General features: G+C 44.7%; 1 protein-coding gene across 2 annotated transcripts in view; it reads right to left on the bottom strand.

Annotated features, from left to right (window-relative positions):
• Window positions 1-3,361: 3,361 nt before the first annotated feature.
• LOC144755238 (scavenger receptor cysteine-rich domain-containing protein DMBT1-like) overlaps window positions 3,362-17,616 on the bottom strand; it is an 855,855-nt gene continuing 841,600 nt past the window's right edge. For both annotated transcript variants that reach the window (XM_078643952.1, XM_078643954.1), the window contains 4 exons: window positions 16,088-16,305; window positions 10,125-10,300; window positions 6,152-6,540; window positions 3,362-3,789 (listed from right to left, as the gene is read on the bottom strand). In XM_078643952.1, the coding sequence (XP_078500078.1) occupies window positions 3,540-3,789; window positions 6,152-6,540; window positions 10,125-10,300; window positions 16,088-16,305 (1,033 nt within the window). In that variant the 3' untranslated portion in view covers window positions 3,362-3,539. The remainder of the gene's footprint in view (window positions 3,790-6,151; window positions 6,541-10,124; window positions 10,301-16,087; window positions 16,306-17,616) is intronic.

Genomic DNA, 17,616 nt, shown 5'->3' with positions numbered 1-17,616 from the left:
ACTCCGAATAAAGAAATCCCTACACTCACCTGCCATCCTCACCTGCCATCCTCACATTGTCATTAATTTGGGACCTGGGCAGTGGGACACGACATCGAACATGGGTATCAGTCTTCCTGTGGTCATTCAAGGATGTTCTGTGTGAGTTTCTTCCTTGTTCGCCATAAATTGGCAGGGTATGCTCAGACGTGAGTCCCTTGATCACTTTGCCACTGGATTCAAGCAAGCCTGGCTAAAGACGGCTGAAATGCCAGAAACCGGGCCTAGGAAGCTTGTTTCCGGTCCAGGGAAGGCATGGCTTGGCAGTTCGGGCTGGACTGTTCCCATGAGGCACAGGGTCAGACTGATTTGCATATGGTCATGTCTGAACCGGGGTGGCAGAGTGGGCTAAAGAACGGTGATGGATTAAACCCAGATCTGTTGACTGGGTGTGAGTGTTTGATTGGTTCAGATGCTCCGTCCATCACCGACCCTTTTGTACCACTATTGGGCCTGCAGCACTGATTGTGCCACCCACATGAGTAGCCCCATAGAAATGTCTCAGGCCTGCCACCGCAGTGGCAGCTCGCAGTTTGCTACCTGCCATTTTGACCTGGCCAGTGTACTCACTTGCCAGGCCTTACCCTTCCCTTTTCTTACACTTAGGACACCCCTATGGTAGGCCCAAATTACCCCTCTGGGCAGGATGCAGTGTATGTAAAACGTAGGACATGTACTGGTGTGTGTACCATGTCCTGATAGTGAAATACTGCCAATTTTGTTTTTCACTATTGAAAGACAATCTTGCCCATAGGACAGAATGGGGAATGTTGTGTAACATTTTAAAAGCATAATTTCCCAAAGAGTGAGATAGAAAATTGGAGTCTGGTATCCCTGAACTCAGAATTTCATAACACATCTTGTAGTAAGGATGGTTTTTTTAATTCTGTGTTTGAAAATAGCACTTTTAGAAGGTGGCTATTTTCTTGTTCAAACTTTCTGTGTGCCTCTGCCTGGTTGTGGATTGACTGTCTGGCTTTGGAGTGACAGGGGCTGTGGTGGCTCCAGGAGTCTGGGTGAGTAAGCCTGGGCTGGTGGGAGAAGTAGTACCTGTCCCTGACTAAAGCTGTGCCTGCCTTCCACAAAAGAGTGGATCCACCTCCTGCGGTGTGTCTAAAGACCCTGACCCACATTGACAAAGGAAGAAGTTGTGGGTGAGTGGACAGCCACTGCCGTGCCCCGCACTGCCATGAGTCAGTGCCACCTGCCTGCAGATTACAAGTTTTTTGTACTCTGGTGGGTAGGTAGCATGGTGGTTCTTGCTGTGGTGCCTCTTTGATAAAGGCACCGCAATGGGAACGCCTCACAAGTTTCCTGCATAGCATGGACTATAACATCCATGCTGTGCAGGAACTGTTGTGCAAGCACACAGGAGGGCCCATATTGTTCCCATCTGTTTGCATGTACAAGGCACAGAGGCACAAGGGTGCCCTGTAGGGCCCCCTTTGTGTCCTCTCCGCCATGAAAACCCTGGTTGAGAGGAAACATGTAATATGCTGGGCAGGACCACCGTCGTGCTGCGGCCTCTGACTGCCATGACACCACCAGGGAACTGCAGTTCCCTAGTGGTGGCAGCAGTCCGTCCGCCCAAGTCTTAATGGGGAAGTCTGACTTCCGGTGCGACGGTGGCTGGACCACCACCGCCATTCCACCACGAGTCTGGCGATCCTTGGACCACCAGGTCTTGTAATAAGGCCCTTTGTGCTTACTTTTTTTTCTTTTTCTAAAGGAGGGAGGGTTAGTGTAGATTCTTTTAAAACTGTGATGTGAACTAACCAGATTTTGTTTATTAAATTGGCAAGATTAAGCCATTTCCAACTTAAGGGCCATATGAATGTAAAAGTCACACAGCGCAGCAAGTCACCTTGCTGTGCTGCGTGACGCCAAAGGGAAGGACTGTGCCATATTTAAAAGAATACGTTGAATTCTTACCTGTATCCTTGTACAGTTTTAACCGCCTAGCGACAACGCAGGGATCCTTGCACCATGGTGCAAGGGCACCAGTGTTGCATACGCAATTTTTTTTGTGCAGGAAGAGGCACCTTCCAGCACAAACACAGTCCATAGAGGCATATCCCTTTTTCTATGTGTGCTGCAGAGTGTTGCGTTACTCTGCTCTGGGAAGGCGTTTGATGTGCGTAGCGTGGGTGCTCCCATGGTTTTTGATGCATTCCCAAATTTACCAAAAGTGAAAGACCTGGGAATGCGCCATAAAGATATGTCTCCCAGGACAGGTGTAATGAGGAGAAATATCAATGATATCTTTGATATTTCTCCTTGTTATGCCTCTCCTGGGAGCAATATCTTTTTGGTACATTCCCAGGCCTACCACTCTTGGGAAATCTTTGATATTTTTGACATACATGCAGTTAGGTTGCTTTGGCAGTGCTTGCTCCCTCACACTCCTCCTACCTGTCAATATCAATGTCTTCCACATCTACCTATTATTGATAGTATTTTATCTGCTAACCCTACCACTGTAACATTCAATCATTTTTGCTTTAATCTTGAAAGCGATACAGCTCTGGTCCTAAAAAAGGCTTTGTACTGCTGATGTTGAATTGCCTTTATATACAAATAAAAAGTAATAATACAAATTAAATTATAAAAAACAAAATACCTGGACACTCCCAAGGTGGCAAACATGATACTGGACCTTGCCTGCTCTATACATTTGAATAGGAATAGCTGTTTATCGCCTTGTTAATGACTCAAATATGTTCGAAAGTCCAGTGAGTACTCTGGGCTGATCTGTTCAATCAAGCCCCTCATGTCCATGTAGAAACAGTAATGGTTAAAGGTCACACAAACATCTTAACCAGCAGACTTTGGATGTGGAAATGCTGCATAAAATGAAATGACCCTCTTTGTGTGACAGTATGTATAAGAAATACACAAAGGATGGACCCCTGTAAAAATAGATCCCAGTGATGATTTCTCAGTGGATATTTTCGGATGTATGACGGTACGACGCGGGCTATTACCATGCGTACCGTTACAACGCGTGTTTTACAACGCAAGTCGTTACCACGACTTGCGCTGTAGGGTGCGGACTTAGGAATAGTTTAATTTACTATTCCAACACCAGTCCCCGTCGTAATGGTAGCGCGGGGTAACATCCGCGTAGTAAAGGATGTTCCCTGATATTTTCAGGTATGTGCTGCTATTGATGATTTTTATATATCTGACAGTGTGTTTCTGACAAACTCATATCTCCAGAGTTGACTATGCAGATTGAATATTATTATGGATTCTTTAACACTGTTCAATTACATACAATTTTAATGAATAAAGCAACTAATAATGATCACAATACTTGGAATAATGCAAAAATTATTAGTGCCCATTTTATTGATCAATTTAATTATATCACATTATACGAATCATTTGGAAATTTATTGTGATGTAGGTATCAACCACAAAACAGATTTTTCTAAAAGTTCCTATTATGCATAAACTAAACATCAGGGCAAGGTGCCGATCTTCTGGTGCTGATTGCTTTATTTTCTAAGCTGAATGGGTCCCACAATGATGTTTGCTACTGGATGGTTCTCTTCTGGAGCTCTCTTGCGTCTTGCTTGACAACCCTGGCGGCAACGAGATGAGTAGTCGCTCACATGGCACACCACCATTTTACACTGCAGGTAGATCAAGGGATGCCTGCTCAAAAACTGGAAGGCGCGGAAAGCAAATCGAGGCTTGCTCCTGTAGGGAGAGTTGATGGAGCGGTAGGTAGAATCTCGAACACACCTGCGGGAGAAAAAGTCAAATTACTGACTTCTGCATCTTACAAAGCTGAGTCCTGTTATGGAAAACAGGACAACAATGGACCTTAGCGTGCTTAACTACTACAAGCATCAAGAGTTTGTTGAAATGCTAAACGATAGAAACTGATTATACTGGAAGAGCTTTACACAGTGAGCCAGCAAGCAAGCCAGTAAAACTGAGAAGCATGCATATTTTATTTCATTAACTAGATATTTCATTATACATTTTATATTGGTTTTTCAAATGTTGCCATCTACATCACTTGACAATCATTATACCCTTGTGTATATGGGCCATTTCCTAATAATACATAATTGTGTTTCTCCAAAGGAAGTGGCCATCCGCCTTTTCTAGTAAATTCTATAATAGGATATTTTGAGGAAATCATGGGGCATACCGATCAGTGACTGTCATAATGATTAGTATCAACTTAGGGCCTCATTTATGAGGCTGTGCATCACTTTTACGCTGCCGTTGCATCACTTTTTGTGACGCACCAGTGGCGTAAAAAATGCGCCTTGTTGCACCATATTTACAAAGTGACGCATCTATGTAGATGCTTCACTTTGTAAACCTCTGCGCCACATTATACCTGCGCCAGGTATAATGTATGCAAGGGGGGCGTATTGACGCAAGAAAGGGTCCTGGAAGTGACGCAGTGAAATCTATAAGATTTCACTGCGCTACTTCTAGGACTCAAATGCGTCAAAATCTTACGCCTGCCTCATAGCAGGCGTAAGACTGACGCAAGCCCTTTCACATGGGGCTTGCCCCATGTGAAAGGACACATTGCTGAAGTTGCGTCACTTTTGTGACACACTCCAGCAATGCGCCACTTTTGCGCCTACAGATACGTCAGAAATATTGACGTATCTGTAACTCCTTGCAACATGATGCATCATACTGTAAATATGACGCATCCTTGGTGTCGCAAGGAGGGCGCAATGAAAAGTGACGCATCGCTGTTTTCACGCAGCGATGCGTCACTTTTCATAAATGAGGCCCTTAGTTTTCACATTTCATTCCGGGTGCTATTCAAGAAGCAACTTCAAACAATATAAACAAATATTGCGGCCAACTTGATGACACATTGTCAATTGTCAGAACTTGACTGAAAACTCATCTTAAATAAACATTTGAGGGGAAAAGAACAACTATGGAGGATTTTTTGGTAACTATATTTAATCAAAGATATTTATTATGGTCCTGTAAGATTTAATTTTGCGTCTCTTCTAAAGCTGTGGCTTTAGAAATGTTTTTGTTAATCATTATGTTAAATAAACATGTTATATAAATGCAAGTGGGAGGGGACTCTCAAGTAGTTTTTGCCAGGGGAGAGGCGTAGCTGCTTGTCCTATTCCACCAAAATCAATGACTACCTAGGAGTGTCTTCCCATTGGATATTATAAATCGGACCTTTTAAATTTAGGATAAAAATTAACAAAATGACTAGTCACATGTGTCTTCTTATACGATCAAAGGCAATAAATTGAAACGATACTTAAAATAAGTCATATTTAAAATTAGACACCTCCTTAAATACAAATAACTTAAAATCCTGTTATAAATGTCATGAATGACAGAATCTGTAGAGACCGAGAACGCTTTAAATTAATTATGCAAACTCATAAAAAAATGATTGTTTTGGGGACATTTATTTTCAGGGACTTTTACCAGTATATTTTTCGGTTGTACATGGCTTGTGGGGTGATGCCTTAGTGTGACTTGGCAGAGTATTAGCTGCAGTGGAGGGTGTATCTACACAATTTGGCTTCAATGTATTAGATGGAGGTGTCTCATATAAAAACCCTTCTCAGCAATGCAGCATGCTCTGTACTGAGATCCTATGTCTGAAGGGAGTCGGTGGAGTGTTCCTAAAGTTTCCCTTGCACATTCATGGCACTTTGATCAGCTAAGGCCTGCTGTGCAGTTTTGGATTGTCTATAGTTGAGAAAAAGCATTTTTCGGAAGGATCAGCTCAAAGACCACTTCGATGGAAAAAGCCTGAAATGCAAAATGAATAGTTATGGTATGAAATGAAGAAGAGGAGAGTTTGGGGCTCAGGTCTGAGTTGTTTACGTATGGCGCTGTCTAACCAAAATGTGACTGGTAAAACAGGAAGAGACTAGTCTAGTCAGAGAGTGAATGCCTTTATCCATTAACTGATTTTATTGTAGGTGAGGGGTTAGTTATCGTAGTGGCTCAGGAAATCCTATTTGCTATATACTATATATCAATGCTTTTTCTGCTTTGCCTTGTTTACAGTAGGGACGAACAACTGAGAAAGTGGGTGACTTTGTTGTCATTTCTAAAGAATGTAAACAGTGTATGAATTTACACTTACCCACTCCGGATTAAATCATAGGTCTGGGATGTGAAGTCGAAGTGATCTGGAGAGGCAATGCATGTGTCTAGAAACACCTCCAGGTCTGGGTCGGAGCTATGAAGGGACACCTGAAGGTATAACTCCTGGTTCAAGCTGACGCGGTATGGTGACTCGTAGATGGGGTACTGGAAGGACTGTGAGCTGAAGAAGGAAATGCTCATGTCGTATCGCCCATACTGCAGCTTGTTGATCTCAATCGTGTCATTTGCCAAGTATTGGACTTCCACCAATGAGTCCTGGTTCATGCGGCAGCGCAGAGTCACGTATAGCTTCTTCTGGCGCGTGATGAGCGTAGCAGGTGGGTGCGCACGGATGGTGTTGGAGTAAATAATAGTGTTTCTGTCCACCTATAAAATATTAGAGTATTATTAATCTACTCAGTCTCTTTGGCGCTTCTCTGGAAGAGCAAACGATTTAAGGCTGATTAACAATACAAATATTTTAGCTTGTCAACGTTTCAACTGGACTCTAATGCTGGAAATTCACCCCGAAACACATATTATGTAGGCCGGCTTTAGGGCAGTGCGACAGGTGCGGCCGCACAGGGCACTAAACCCCGGCAGGGCGCTGACCTCAGGGAGGACGCTGTGTTAGCAATATCTTGTGATAGGAGGGATGAGGGACACTTTTGCCGCGGGTAGTGGGAGAATCCGAGGAAGCAGTCACTGGGTGTTGGGAGAGCCAAAAGGGATTGTCGCACTGGGCACCACCAGTGCTAAAGCCGGCCCTGATAATATGGGCATTTCTACTCGAAGAAATTAGCTATGAAAACATGGAATTTCACTGAAACGTTTGTATTCTGCCAATATACACCACAAGTATGTGCCTTAATTTTGAAATTGTGCAAACTTTAGACAAAATTGCGGATCTTGCCTTAATTGTAGGCAATATTTTAGTAATCTTAAATGTACTGCGTTCTCATCCTCTAGATACCCCACCTAGGTTGGGCAGCGGAGCAGAGTCGGATGGAGCAGCATTGAATTGCACTTTTATTTCAGTGATTGTCATAATTTTATAAAGAATACAGTATCAATACCCATGAGAAGAACTGCAGAGCTGTCGAACAAAATACGGGTATTTACAAACCCCAGTATTTCTCACTGTGATCAAACAAACTGCTTGCCACTGCTCTTCCAGTGTGTGTCATTTACAAATGTTGAAGCTTCAAAATTGATATTGTTACATTTATACAACAGTTCATTACATTGCGAGCGTCACAGTGAAGTCAACAAGGGCTGAATAACTCACAGGGAGCACTTTCCCTATTTGCCAATGGTGCACCGTTCAAAAGGTGAGCTGGGCAAAAATAGGAAAAGTGTGCCCTATCATTGTGAATGCGCTGCCGGCAGGGCAACAGCGAACTCAAGGTGCTCTGCTGGCAGCGTATTCCAGTGAAATACGGAGAGGTTGTTTACAAACCGCTCCATGTTGTTTCACTGTGCAGGAAGCAACACACCTTCACTTTTAAGCGGCTGAGAGATCCCCTTGCAGGTAGATGCAGTGAGTGACTGCACTGATTGTATGACAGAGACATGCGGGGCTGAACCATGTGTTCCTCTAAAACACTGTCCCAACCACGATTGCGTCTTAACCATGCATTTGTTTACCACAAATTTGATTACCACACATGCCTTTACAACAATATTAATTGTAAAGGCTTGCTTGCTAAACGAATATCTGTGGTATTAAAACTAGAGGTTCTCAGCTACTGCCCATCCAAGAAGATCTGCTCGGACTACCTGGAGAATCCTCTAATCGCACCCTGAAAACTTGTAAAACCTCTCCTTTCCATAGGCCCCAATGTAGGCAATTTCTCATTTAAAAACTAAGCCTAAAACCACCCTTCCCATGGATTGATTTCCAGCAAACAAATCACAGGCACATTCCTCGCCATCCATGACAGAAGCCGTTTTCACCTGTAGCAACTGGAACTCCCCCAAAAGCATTTCTTGACAACCCCCAAAACTGGCCCATTGAATAACATTGGAAACCAGACCTTCACAAACAATTCTGCTTCACCCCTTCCACTGCATCAATCCTCTTGAAACTTGGAGGGACATTTGTCCCACTTATTCCCAAGTACCTTGCCAAGCAGAATTCCAATCGAATCACAGGAAGGGGTTCAAGTTTTGACCCAAAGGCCCCCAACCTATTGAAAATCAAGCAAAAGTCAGCCAAAGCAAGTCAAAAACACACCAAATCCGAGCCAAATGTTGCCAACTCCAATATGCTCGAAACCAAAATGGGCCCAGAGCACTAGACTCCAGGTACCCTAACCCACACCGACCCAAAATCCCAGCCAAATCTCGCCAACTCTAATATGCACAAAACTAAAATGGGCTCTGAGCTCTAGACTCTGGAAATCCTAGCCCACACTAACCCTAAGTCCTAAAAACAACCCCAACCCCCCGCCTAGAGCCTTAAAACCGACCCCCACTAAAAACGAATCCCCTCCCCAAACCCGTCCCCAGCTCCTCCTATCTGTATGCATCGAGCCTTCTGTCCTGACGCTTCCAGTTCTTCTCCCCGCCCATCCATGCATCTAGACTGCATACTGCCTTAACCACTCATATGTGTGGTTAAGGCATTGCGTAGTTAAGGCAAGTGTGGTTGCACTTGCATTTTTGGAAAACTTGTCCCTCTGCCTGCGTGTTCCGATTGTTTCCCACTGCACCAACCTGCAGGTTATTCTGTGTCGGTTCCATGGGATCCCTTTTCCCCCTCCTGAGGGCTGTCACCAGGGGCTGAACTGATAGTGCACCACCTTTTTGCAGTGCACTGTCAGTTTACCTCCTGACGGCTTCTTTGCCTTTGCACCTCCATCCATAATATGGTTCAGGGGCAAAGAGATTCTCTCATTTGAATGGAGCCACGCCCCCTTGCAAATGAGGGAATGCCCTCTCATGATAGCACTGGTACAATATGTGCACCGCTATCCGTACTATAGAAGAAGCAGCACAAACGTCTGCAGTTCCTTCTGTAATACGCCCATTGTACCCCCAGAGCACTTTGCATAGCACGACCCCCGGTAGCGCTAAATACTACTAATAGGCCAAATTACTGATTTAATTACCACTCCGCCAACAATACTATTCAACTGCACTTCAAAATTGGCAATACTGTAACTATGCATTAAATTCAAAATGAACAGCCCTAAATACCGATAAGCAACAAAGATGTAAATTGCAGAGTATTGACAGTTCCTCTACATTCAGCGGCAACCCTTGGCTTGCCCCCTATTTTTTGGGGCAGTTTTAGATACCACGAACTCCACCTGAAAGTATTGGAGTGCTTTACAGGACTACCCGTTACATTACTAAGTACGCATTCATTTGTGTTAGGCACAGGGAGATTAAGTGATTTGCCCAGAATCACAGGATGTTGAGCCGACTCTGAGACTCGAACTTGGTTCCCCAGTTCTACCGTCAGCAGCTCTGGGCATAGTGCCTCACCCTCCCCATCTTCTTCTGCATGTAAGCACTGGCACTGCCATTGTAACCTCTAGCCAGAGTGGTGTCGAAAGCCATGCCAAGAACAGACGGAAAGCAGTGTTGTGGTGAGCACTGTTTACATTCTGTGGCTCCCACAAGCAAATGGCACTTTCAGTTCAGTAAAAAGAGTAAATTCACAAGTGCAATTAACCACCAATGATATCGGTAACTTTAACTTCTAGGAGGATTATTCAGGCGTTGTCAAGGAAAATGTATTTAAAGCGTCAATACATGACCATAAACATTGCATGCATCCCCTCCAGACGAGATTCAGATTTCCGTATCACACTCAGAACTGAAGAGCTTTTGACGGCTGTCGGAAGAATGCACCGCAGTCAGGGTCTGCCTGCTCTGCTGTGTTAGCACTGCCTGCAGCATTGCCACCAGGACAGAATGGAAGGCAGGCACTAGTTTCACCACAGAAAGAGCCCCAGTCTCACCTCTTTCACTGTACCACAGCTGCTGTGAGGAATGTTGAACGTGACAACAGATGAAGAGGTTTGGGGGCGACAGCTGTTAATATTCAAATACAAATCCGATCCGGTGTACCCCAGGGACGCGAGGTAAGATCTGGAAATCACTGCCTGCATGGAGTCTGCTGAGCAGAACAGTGCAACTAGGAGCAAAGAATACGTATAGTTAAACCTCAGAAGAGCAGGCATTTGATTCTCAGAAGAGTTTGCATTCGAAAAGCCAGTGCAAGTCAGAAATTGCAATGCATAAAATTGCTGTACAATTCATAACTACCATTATGAATCACAAAGAAAACATTATGACCCATGCGTAATTCTATCTACACCTCCGTTAAGACTCACAGTGGTATGCACATATCCCTTGTGACCAGTTGTGCAGCCGCAGAGCCTGGAAAGGTTAGAGACGGCCATGGACGAATATATGATGATACCACGCATACCATCACAATGCAGTATTTTACATTGCGGTTTTGACAACGCAAGTCGGTACATCGACTTGGGTTGGAGGGCTCTGGATTTAGGAATAGTGTGAATCACTATTCCAACTCCAGTATACATACAGTAGGGAAGGTGTTGGAATAGTGATTCACACTATTCCTTAGTCTAGAGCGCCCTGCAGTGCAAGTCGATGTAAAAACAACAATCTAACCATTATGCGTTGTAATGGTTGCGTGGTAAAGGATGTTTCCCGATTTGTGTAAATCCCACGCATCTTTGCATCCTTCCTTGTCATCCGATTCACAATGTGCCGCATGCAGCATTGGGACTCTCCCTCCTTAGAAATAATGTTGTCCCAATGCTGTAATATTGAGATTCTGAATGCTGGCATGAAGGTGTGCTGTCCTGTGCAGGCCTTCATCCCAGCATGCACAACTTTTTACTTGGAGTCTCAAGGCAATTCTGCCCTCATTAATATTTATGACGCATGAGGTTTGGGTCTCTTAGTGAAAAGTCCCTTTACCCTGTGAAAGCTTTTAACATCCCTCCCATTATAACAGTAGAGTCTGATTGCAAAATAATACATACATTGAGAAGAAAACACACTTTTTTGAGAATCCGGCTTAACTGCAATGGCATCTCAGATCAAATGACTCCTTACTCATAAAAAGGTACAAAAACAGACCCTATTCCCAGGGTGCAAAATTGCCATTCCGACATTTGTTCCTGATATTCACCATGTGTTTTTCATATCTGGCACAGTTTGAGAGTCCCTTAATCACTGGAAACCCCAAACTGAAGATTGCAGTTTTAGGGCAACGTTTTAGGCAAAGCCACAAGGTGGGGCATACATATTTGGTCTCGTCACCCTTACTTTCAAGGGGTAGACCCTGTTGATCACCACTTCCGAGTGACCCCTGGTTAGTGACACCGTGATCCTTAATGTTAGTGGTGCTTACATGAACCTGTAGAGGCTCCCTACCAGCCTCCTTTCTAATGTAAGTCTAGATGCTTGGGCTAGATGGAGACCGGTTCATATTTTTTTAATTACATCTTCAATTCAGATATATTATGCACAATCACCACTTCAAGAAACCTTTGGAAAAATAGCATTCCATGAGCACACTAATCCACTGGCTGAATTTCCTCCTCAATAATACACCTACCGCAGAGTTTCCCACAGAAATATATAGATTTTCAATTTCCTCCAAACTCTAAGTGAGACAAAATTCTTAACCCAATTACAACATTTAAAAAAATATATAAAGCACATTAAAAACACATATATATTACCCTCTTTTACTATGTTTGCTGTGTTAGCTTGCCTGGAGGGAATCCATTGACTTTCTCAAAAGAGAATGGGCTATAGGATTTGCCTGAGCTTGGTCACATGACCAGAGGAGTCTGCTATCCCAGACTTCTATCTGCAAAGGAAAAGACTGGTCCAGCTTGACTTAATGCTCCTTTGAGAATTTACGGAAGCATTGGACACTGACTAGCTGTCAACATCTTCCCACCTGCCCAGGTATAAGAGTATGACTTACAACTACCATAACGCTCCTTGAATGTCTTTTGTTCTCAGTGTAGGCCTTGCTTTCGGATATGAAACCCAGATGCTGAAGCGGACTGCTGCCTATTTCCCTGTGGGTAGAACTAAGCCTAAGAGCCCTGTTGAATCTCTGCTGGTCTGCCCTGCTGCTGACCTTGGCCCTTGTGGATTCCCACCAGGAAGACCAAGGAGACAGGGAAAATGGCGGAAGCAGCTCTACTCACCATGACAGTAATTCAAGTGGCTGAACATTCAACCATGACTCATGATCACCTGCAGAGCCCTTCGAATTGTCAACAAAAACAGAGGGAGGCTGTCAGAGATCAACTTCTAAAAGTGCAGGTAAGACAGTATGACCTGTGGTCATGCCTTTGATGCACTGACTTTCTTTCATTTTCAGTCAATTTCTTTGTTCCTCCAAAGCCCAGACATATGTGGTGGTCAGGCGTTTGCTTTGCTAGCATGCCAACCAGGCCCACAGACCCTTGTGGTCTGTGCTGAATGCGTGTGGTTTTGGGATTAGTGCCCCTGTGTCATCCTGTCACTCTCGAGGAGAACAACATCCTGGAAGCTTCCCAGTCCGGATTCCGCAGAAACCACAGCACCAAGACTGCCCTCATCGCCGCCACTGATGACATCAAGTCCCTGCTGGACAACGGAGAAATGGCGGCCCTCATCCTCCTGGATCTGTCAGCTGCCTTCGACACTGTCTGCCACCACACACTACGAACACGCCTCCACAACGCCAGGATCCAAGTGAAGGCCCAGGACTGGACCACCTCCTTCCTCTCCGGCAGAACACAGAGCATCCGCCTTACCCCCTGGGCATACCCCAGGGTTCATCCCTCAGCCCAACTATGTTTAACATCTACATGGCACCGCTCGCTCACGTCGCACGTCGGCACGACCTCAACATCATCTCCTACGCCGATGACACCCAGCTGATCCTCTCCCTCACCAAGGACCCCCACACCGCCAAAACCAACCTTCACGAAGGAATGAAGGCTGTCGCTGAATGGATGAGGAACAGCCAACTGAAGCTGAACTCGGACAAGATAGAGGTCCTCATCCTCGGATCCAGCCCTTCGGCCTGGGATGACTCGTGGTGGCCGACCGCACTGGGATCCGCTCCAACACCCACCGGCCACGCACGCAACCTAGAGGTCATCCTCGACTCCACCCTCTCCATGACTAAACAGGTCAATGCCGTCTCCTCCTCCTGCTTCAACACCCTCCACATGCTCTGCGGGATCTACAAGTGGATCCCCACAGAAACAAGAAGAACGGTCACCCAGGCCCTCGTCAGCAGCAGGTTGGACTACGGAAACGCCCTCGATGCAGGAGCCTCGGCCAAACTCTTGAGACAGTTCCAACGCATCCAGAATGCCTCTGCACGCCTGATCCTAGACATCCCTCGCTGCAGCCACATCACACCCCACCTGAGAGACCTGCACTGACTCCCGGTCAACAAGAGGATAACCTTCAAGTTCCTCAACCACGCACACAAGGCACTCCACAACACCGGACCAACGCACCTAAACAGACGACTCAGCTTCTACACCCCCACCCATCAGCTCCGGTCCGCTGCCCTCACCACTGTCCCCCGCTTCCGAAGAGCAACCTCCGGCAGCGGATCATTCTCCCATCTCGCCGCCAAGACCTGGAACACCCTCCCCGTCCACCTATGGCAGACCCATGACCTGCTGACCTTCAGAAAATTCTTAAAGACCTGGCTTTTCGAGCAGTAGCAGCATTCCTAACCCCAGGCCTTGAGACCCTCTCGGGTGAGTAGTGCGCTTTACAAATGATTTGATTGATTGATTCATTGATTGGTTGATTGGTACAACTCCCCGGTGTCCACAAAGGTGACACACAGACCACATACTCTGCCTCATTACCTGTAGTTGCTCTTGACACACTTGTGTTTGCTGTGTTTTGCTTTTTTATGATATGTCAGATCCTTTATAGTCACGAACCTTAACTAGAAATTAGCCTGGTTTGTCAGGAAGAGTGCAAACCTCCTTTTAAGCTACTATGTCCTTTTAAAGGTTTGCAATTAACAGCTGTTTGAAAAGCATGTGCAGTTCTTCCGTGTCTGTGCTGCATCGGATTGGTGCATTTGTCTCCATTCTCGATGTGTGTTGGGCTTGGAGGACATTAGAACTTCATGAACATTATAACCTCATGAACACTGTATTGTGCTTATTCATGGGCTCTTGTGTAGTGTGATTAACATCTGCTTTAATTGTGCACTGGTTTCTACACAAAGATATCATGTTCATTGTGAGATTACTGGGTTATACTGTGATTACTGTATTACATCTGGCACAGTGATTTCTGTCAGGTTCTAAGTATTTCCACTAATATGTTTTCTAAATATTGTCATATTTCATACTTTACTGCAAGCTAATGGCTGTGCATGGTTACTGCAGTTGCAATAAAGTATCCATGTACTCTGGCTGGATTAGCCTCACAGAGTGTCAAGATAGGAACTTGGTATCTTCAAGTGGTGATTGCTAGGGACCATGAGCTTTAGGAGAGCCCAGTGTCCCCTGTGATCACCCACTCTCGACATCCACGCCTGTCAGAGTTGGCGAGGTCTTGCCAGAGAGGCCAGATGTTGAGTGTGAATCTATGAAATATGGTAAAGCACCCAAATGCGCAGTCACAATCAAGGAAAGGCAAGGAGGGCTCTACCAGTAAATCAATGATTGATGCAAGGTGGTGAGGTAGTGGAAGTCTTGAAAGACTATAAAAGGTGAAAACAAGTCCTGCATGCTGCTTGGGAATTCATTGAAAGCCCTAAAGTCCACACACTTGGGGAGTGTGCTTTGACGTCCCACGGAGCAGCACACACGTTCAGGCACTTTATGTATTTATTGGGCCTTGTAGGGGTCCAGGCCTCTTTTTGGCAAGACTCAATCTGATTAAAGGGGTCCCCAAGATCTTTATGTCAGATTAAGGGTGATTGGTGTTCTTGCCCTTTTCCAAATGTAATCAGATGGGTGGCCTTCTTCTATGCTACAAAGGTGGTGGCCCGCCTGAGTCCCTCTTCTTCACTGATGATCAATACTCAACTTTCCACTATGTTTTAGAACCGCTAGTTATTGGAGCAATTTGCATGCAGAAGAATGCTGGAACCTACATGCAACATCTTGCATAGCATAACTTAAAATCAAACGCTGTTGCATCCTGTGCTGCACCCTAACAATTGCCAATGCAAGTATCTTGATATTTACTGTTGTGGCGTAAATCTGCGATTCATTTGTTGTTTTCTGACTGTGAGAACCAAGACAGATAGGAATGTTGTGATTCAGAAGCTGATCAGGGAAGCCATTCTGCTTCTGGAGTAGCATGTTATCTAGAAAAAAGACATTCGTCTTCATTCAAAGCTGCCACCTACACAGTATGGTAAAAAAAAACTCGGTTTACTTTGCACAGGAGAAACGGATAAATATGAACCCTTGCAAGGCATTAGATTGGTATGTGTCCGACACTCCTGCTTAACAGGAGACATGGACTGTGAAGAACCATGTCTGTCCTTTGTGAGTGGTTTGTGAGCACAAATTGTAACTTAGAAGTCAATGGCAAAACATTACAGAGGGGGCATTAGCTGTGTTGCAGTAAAACATGTGAATATTTACGGACACAGAGAATTACTACGTTATATTGTAATAGGTGATAACACCATTCGCAGTCTCAACAAACAGGCTCAAGAACAGCATTCCCACCATTTAAGAAAGAGAACAAGAGTCATCCATTCAGGTGGAAATTATTTTTTAAAGTCATTGTTAAAGGTCCATACAAATGTACAGGAAAGGCCTTTTGTGGAGAGACAGGATCCACTCAAAGCTATTAAAACCTATTCTACAGAGTACACTGCCCCCTCTATTGGATCCTACCTCATTTTCCATAGTCATAAAATCCTTTTCTGAGAACTTACCGGTCTCGTTATATTTTGGTTCAATGGAAGAATAGAAGGCACGGAATCCAGAGGCGGTGACGCTGCTATCGCTCGAGAACAGGACCGTCATGCTATTTGATGAAGAGGTGAAGCTGTATGATGAACTCGAACAAAGCCTTCTGAGCAAAGGAGATGTGTAGAGTGGTCCATCGTAGACTTCGATGTAATCATAAACACAGTTATTGGATGTCTCGAGTCTAGGATAGGAAAATGGAACAGATTATTTCACATAAATAGAGGCTTCGTATAAATCATTCTCAGTGGAACCCCAGGCACCCAATTCTCTCCACAGTATAAATACAATAAGGGACACTGCAGGTTCATTGTAGGTGTCGTTGGTCTATGATAAGGGTGGGCATTGAACATGAGTATGGTAGAATGGACTTAAGACTATGAAAACTTTAGTAAGAATGAGAACGGCAATAATAAACGTGGTTATGGCATAAGACGGAGACTGTGCTAATGATGGCTAAACTAGAGGATGGGTAGCGTTGAGATTTGAGTCATGTAACAATGTCATCAGATAGCAGGTCTGAAAGAGAGTGAAAATGTACCTGGATATCTAATTTGAGAGGAGCATGTGCCATTGAGTAAGTGGAGAATATGCTTTCTAGGCACCAAATAGGTTGGCCTGAAAAATTGTAAACTGTGGTTAGCTAAGAGAAACATGCATATATGATTACTAATGTGTCATGCATGCCATTTTCCTGGACTTAACCTGCGGATGAATGACTAATCTTTATGTGCTTCAATACAAGTGCAAAGGACAAGAGATTGAGAACTTGCAGGGAGAATAGTGCTTTTCAGAAACAACTACCTGCTTACTTACTAGAGTTGGCAAGTTCACTCATCAAAAAGAATAACACTTGACCCCCAGCAACAGGTCGCAGACCCCAGGGCCTCAAAGTCTCAGTAATCAAATCAGCTGACACCCCCACCCTGACAGAAGCTACTCAACTTAGGGGCCCACGGCGTGGACAACAAGACACTGCAGACTACTAGAGTGCTTGGGGCCAAGAAGGGGCAACAACTACAATTTTTAACAAGGACTGATGGATTTTACATATTTAGGGATTCTCACGGAACTAAGTGTTCATTGGTATGATTCTCTTATAAATGGAGAAGCTGTTACGTAATTAATCTGAACACCTTCTACGTACTTCCAACCCTACCAGTGCTGTAATACTGATCATTGCGTTCCTGCTGGGCTGATGTTTGCTTCCAGCACTGGTCTGCCAGTCCACAGCACTTCCTCAACGAAGTGGTCCTTCCCTGGAGACCTGGATGTATCTTGTGTAAGGCTCAATGCCTCAGTTTGAGTTTAGCAGACAGAATACTCCTCAAAACATGGTGAATATCCCATCTGCCCTATTGAGACTGCCTTTGACTGAAATTATCTTGTTCTGTGTGACTCTCATTGACAGCAACCATTGAGCATACCAGATTGTAAGCTGGGTTATTCACTGGTTTGACGAAGCTGGACTTGACTGTTCCTATTGGAGTAGAGT

This window comes from Lissotriton helveticus, chromosome 5_1 (genome assembly GCF_964261635.1).
Source record: "Lissotriton helveticus chromosome 5_1, aLisHel1.1, whole genome shotgun sequence".
Classification (NCBI taxonomy): domain Eukaryota; kingdom Metazoa; phylum Chordata; class Amphibia; order Caudata; family Salamandridae; genus Lissotriton; species Lissotriton helveticus.
This window is presented reverse-complemented; position numbering and strand designations above follow the sequence as displayed.